The sequence below is a fragment of the Asparagus officinalis genome, chromosome 2, assembly GCF_001876935.1.
Source record: "Asparagus officinalis chromosome 2, Aspof.V1, whole genome shotgun sequence".
In the NCBI taxonomy this organism is placed as follows: Eukaryota; Viridiplantae; Streptophyta; class Magnoliopsida; order Asparagales; family Asparagaceae; genus Asparagus; species Asparagus officinalis.
In genome coordinates, this window is record NC_033795.1 from 75,120,253 (window position 1) to 75,124,645 (window position 4,393).

At 54.6% G+C, this 4,393-nt stretch overlaps 1 protein-coding gene across 1 annotated transcript in view; it reads left to right on the forward strand.

The window, feature by feature from the left end:
- The window catches only part of LOC109831323 (aspartic proteinase nepenthesin-2-like), a 3,366-nt gene extending 1,659 nt beyond the window's left edge, over positions 1 to 1,707 (forward strand). Inside the window, exons 2-3 of the mRNA XM_020398657.1 lie at positions 1,321 to 1,466; positions 1,587 to 1,707. Coding sequence (XP_020254246.1) covers positions 1,321 to 1,466; positions 1,587 to 1,691 — 251 coding nt within the window. The 3' untranslated portion in view covers positions 1,692 to 1,707. The remainder of the gene's footprint in view (positions 1 to 1,320; positions 1,467 to 1,586) is intronic.

Below are 4,393 nucleotides of genomic sequence, written 5' to 3' on the forward strand. Positions count from 1 at the left end.
GTGAGGATCCTCCTCACCTGCGACTTCACGGTTAGGGTCAATTACAAATGCACAAAAAAAAAAGAGGTTGACAGAGACCCCTCGAAAGGGACCCTACTAACAGTCGAGTACGAGAAGAAAAGTGATGCTAAAACACACACTTACCCGAGCCGGTGGGCCCCTCCTCATCTCCAGCCTCCCCTTCCTCGTCAGAAGGAATGGAAATCATCTTCTCAATCGCACCTGCATAGGTCCAATACCAATGGAAAAAGGTATGAGATCATCGTTGCGATCAAAGACGCTATTGCAAAAGAAAAATTACCTCCTCTGCGGCACAGGAACCGCTGGAGCTCCCGTCCGGTTAACACTTCATCACCAGATCCGGAGGACGTCTCTCATAGTCCCCGGAGCCGCCCGCCCGATGCAGGGCAGAAGAGACGGAGCCAATACGATCCAGACGTCGCCGCTCGCGGGGGATCACCAACCTGGGGAACATCATCCTGACTACCGCCGCTCGGTCCACGGTTTCCGCATCGCATCACTGACGGACTTCTTAGCCGCCTCCGGCCCGGGAACTCTCAGGCCAACTGCCTCCGCCGGAGCCTCGAGAAGAACGGAGCTACCCCGGGATAGCAGAGGCCGCCCCGATTTGTCCGATTGCGACCACTGGACTGGAGCTCGAATATCGGAGCCTCGGATTCACGCACCAGATCGAAGCCTCTCCGTCGTCCTCCCACGGATCTCCGAGAACAACTCCGTGGCAGTTTGGTGGCCCCTTCTCTTGAAAGGCAGAGAGCCCCTGATGGACGATCGCGTTCCGCCAGACATGAGCTTTGGACCAGAAGTTGTGCAGGGTAGCAGCTAGACCCCTTAATGCCGATACCAACCTGACAGTACCAAGAGCGTATGGTGTAACTCGCGGTCCTTCCGCAGGCAGCTCAAAACGAGCTTGAGTACTCGCAGCATGGGTCCAGAAACCACCCCCGAGCTCCGTCACCGTGTGCAGTCCTCGCTTCGAATGTAGGCGAGGGTTGGCGTTGGCCCACATACATTGATCGTACCCAACTGGCGGGCGACACCTGGCAAAGGGATTAACGGCTCGAAATAACATGTGGAAGCCTATTCTCAGAACGTGATACCCCCGGTCGAATGTCCAGCCACCAACGGCAGCGAAAGGCCCACGGGCGTAATGGACTGTGTGGTGATCCGCCCGTCGCGCGTCTCACGAGAGATCTCCTATATCCACCCCCCGCTGAGTAAGGAAAAGATCGACGGAAAAATTATAGTGCCCGAAGTGGGAATGCGCTTCCTTGTATCGGGATTTGTCCCTTGCACTTCCAGAGCACCTCTCAAACGCTGGACACGAAGGGGACAAACTTGTTTCGCCGCTGAAGCGCCGACCGGGCCAGCCATCAAACATTAGCAGTGGTATAACCGAAGCACGGCATCAAAAGTATGTGTACGCAGACCCACCTATGGATTGGGGGGTTCTGATAACATTCTTCCGTTCCCCGTCGTCAAAAGGATACCGACACACGGCAGAATTGGCTGCGTTATAAGTACGCAATTGCCCCCGATGGATGCACGCTATCGTCGCTTGATACAAGGGAATAAGAACTTCCGTGCTGAGCCAGGCAAACCGCCGGATACACGACCTCCACAGGAAGAGCCTCGAAAGAGTGAGTGGGAATTACGCACCTCTTTATCCATAACATGAGGTACCCCGCGAGCAGCGCCTTCCCTGAGATGAGAAACTTCGCCTGATGATGGAATGAGTGAAGAACCGTACCAGACTTAAATCCGCCTTCGTCGCGGTCGAGAATCACGGTGCTTCCTTCTTTAGCTATCCTCGCCTCCACTTCGGGTTCATCACAGGCGCCTAACGGGAAAGCAGGCGTACCCTTGACATCGTTCCCTGGGAACAGATAATCAGCCCAATTCTTGTGGCTGATCCCAGGGGTCTTCTTCTTTTTCCCCTTATGATCTGAGGCCCCTAAGGTACTGAGGCATATGTGGAAGTGGCACAGTAACTCCCACAGAGTCTCAACCGCCAGAGGGGAATGGTCCGACAGCTGATTGATCTCATCTTGATCGGGGACGTACTCCTCATAAGGAAAGTCTCCCAGAGGCAGCCCCGACACGTCGTGCATCTCGAAGGGGGTGATACCAAGCTCACCATTGGGAGCCCTGACACGTCGTGCATCTCGAAGGGGGTGATACCAAGTTCACCGTTGGGGGTGAAAAATGTGCCGCTTTCCGCACAATACAATTCCAGAATGCTATGGAATTGAGAAGCGTTGATCCGCAGGCCATGTCGAGTGGCTTCGATGGCCACATACAGCTCTGTGCCCTTGAGGTCAGCATTCTCGGCCAAAACATAGTCGGTGATCTTGGACCACCACGTGTCACTGCCAGGTGCAGAGTAAACCCACCCCGGGGCTCTAAAGTCCTTCGGGGGAAAGCTTCCGCCGACTCGGAAGAAGCGGTGACGGAAGGTCTCCGCCACCGCTGTCGATTCCCCCACGGGCGGTTCAGCAGACACTAAGCCAGGGCGCAGACCCGTCACGCGCTTACATGAGCTCTCCACTCCATACCCAGCCGTAGAACCCGTAAAGACGCCACAAGTGACCCCGTCCTGAGTGGGGGTCAAATCCCAGTTCATCGTCCGAGGAATCGCGAGGGACCGCAGCTCAACAATCGAAAACCCTCTCGGCATGCTGGGGAGGTAATAATGGGTCCCCTCTACCGTGCGGAACCACCGGCTCTCTTTGAGCAACAGGGCAGAAGGGTCGGTCATGGAGTCGCCGAACAGAAATTGAGGTTTCGGCAGCTCTGCCCTGGCCTCATCTGTCAGCGCCGCATTGGTCGTCAGCTCGCGCAGGGTCAAGTGATGACCATCCGTGACCCTCTGTACCAGACCATGCAGCTTATCAGCAGTGAACAAGGGTACTGGAGCCAACGAGGGAAAACGAGAAGGGGCCGTGTAGCTCTTAGCCCCGACGTGGCCAACGGCCACACCCTCCGGGAAAGCCTCATCAGGGAAGGTCGCTGCAACAAGAAATAGAAAGTCAATTGAGACAAAATCCGCTGTAGAGGTGAAATCGCCCATCGAACATAGGAAGGCGAAATCGCCTATCGAAAGGGGGAACCCACTTCGAACGAGGTCTGTCCCTACGGACTACACTCCCCTCTAATGGGAAGGGCCGAACTCGCCTTACGAAAAAGGGGTTCGTCTCCTCCCCACTGGAGAATTCGCCCGCGGGGACAGTACTCATCCTCTAAAGGCAAAATAGGGCAAACTTTGCCCCAAATCGGGGAAATAAGCAACACTCATCTCCCTAAATCCGACGCCTAAGGCCTGCAAGGGATCGCCCAACGAATCCATCAACGTACCTGGGCACGACTCCAGAGCACCAGCAGGCATGCCGGCAGAGAGACGGTCGGAGTAACGTCCGGGACCTGCACCCCTCACTTTGCACCTCTTAGGTTTCGGAGCCATTGTAAGAGGAAGCGGGAATTCTTTCCTTGGATGTTCCCTTTCGAGATTTGAAAGCACGGTAAATCCCAATGGAGGAAAACGGCTGATTTAGAAGGGCGGAGTTGCCCACGTGACCACGACTGCCCTCGAAAGGCGAAAACCCTAACGGACAGGAAACGGGGCCACGATCAAATTCGACGGCCCAGATCACCCTCAGTGCATCGAAGGGACCGAGATTAGCGTTGGAATCCGACGGTTGAGTCCGAGAACCACGGCCACGATACGTCGCAGGGCGAAACGCACGAGGATCGTGCTGTCAAGTCACGATCGCCACGATCCAATGTCTTAGCTGGGAAGCACGAGGCTCTGTCAGCAGACGCGTGGCTCATCTCTCGTCAGATCCGGTTCCGCCTACAAAAGGAAGGGTTTCGCCTGCAAATACTGGGCATAACCCCACGAGTCGCGCGAGAATTGGCTCTCAAAAATTAATTTCGCCTTGACGATGCATTCGCCCTCAAAGGTAAAATTACGAACAAAGCCAAAAGAATGACCTTGCTTAAACGGTTGAAACCCACGCCCCAGATGGCTAAGGGTTAGAGCAGAAATCTTAGCATTAAGCCTAAGAGAAACTGTTCGACAACTCATCATACTGAGGAGAATAGTATGGCTAGCCCGATTCAAACGGTAATCGGTAAAGGCACATCAAACCCGTTGATAGCTGAGGGTTTGCTAAAAATCCTAAGAGAAATCGAAGGCACTTGCTTCGCCAACAGTTTCTTCATTCAAAGTGTTCCAGACCACACGCAAGCCAGTTTAGGTCCGAAAACTTTGAAGGGGGTCTTGTAGACGGTAAAAAATACCTCTATGGGTCTACAGGGAATTTGTCTACGAGAAGAGTTCGCACGCCCAGTTCTCTGACACGGACCTAAACCGCGT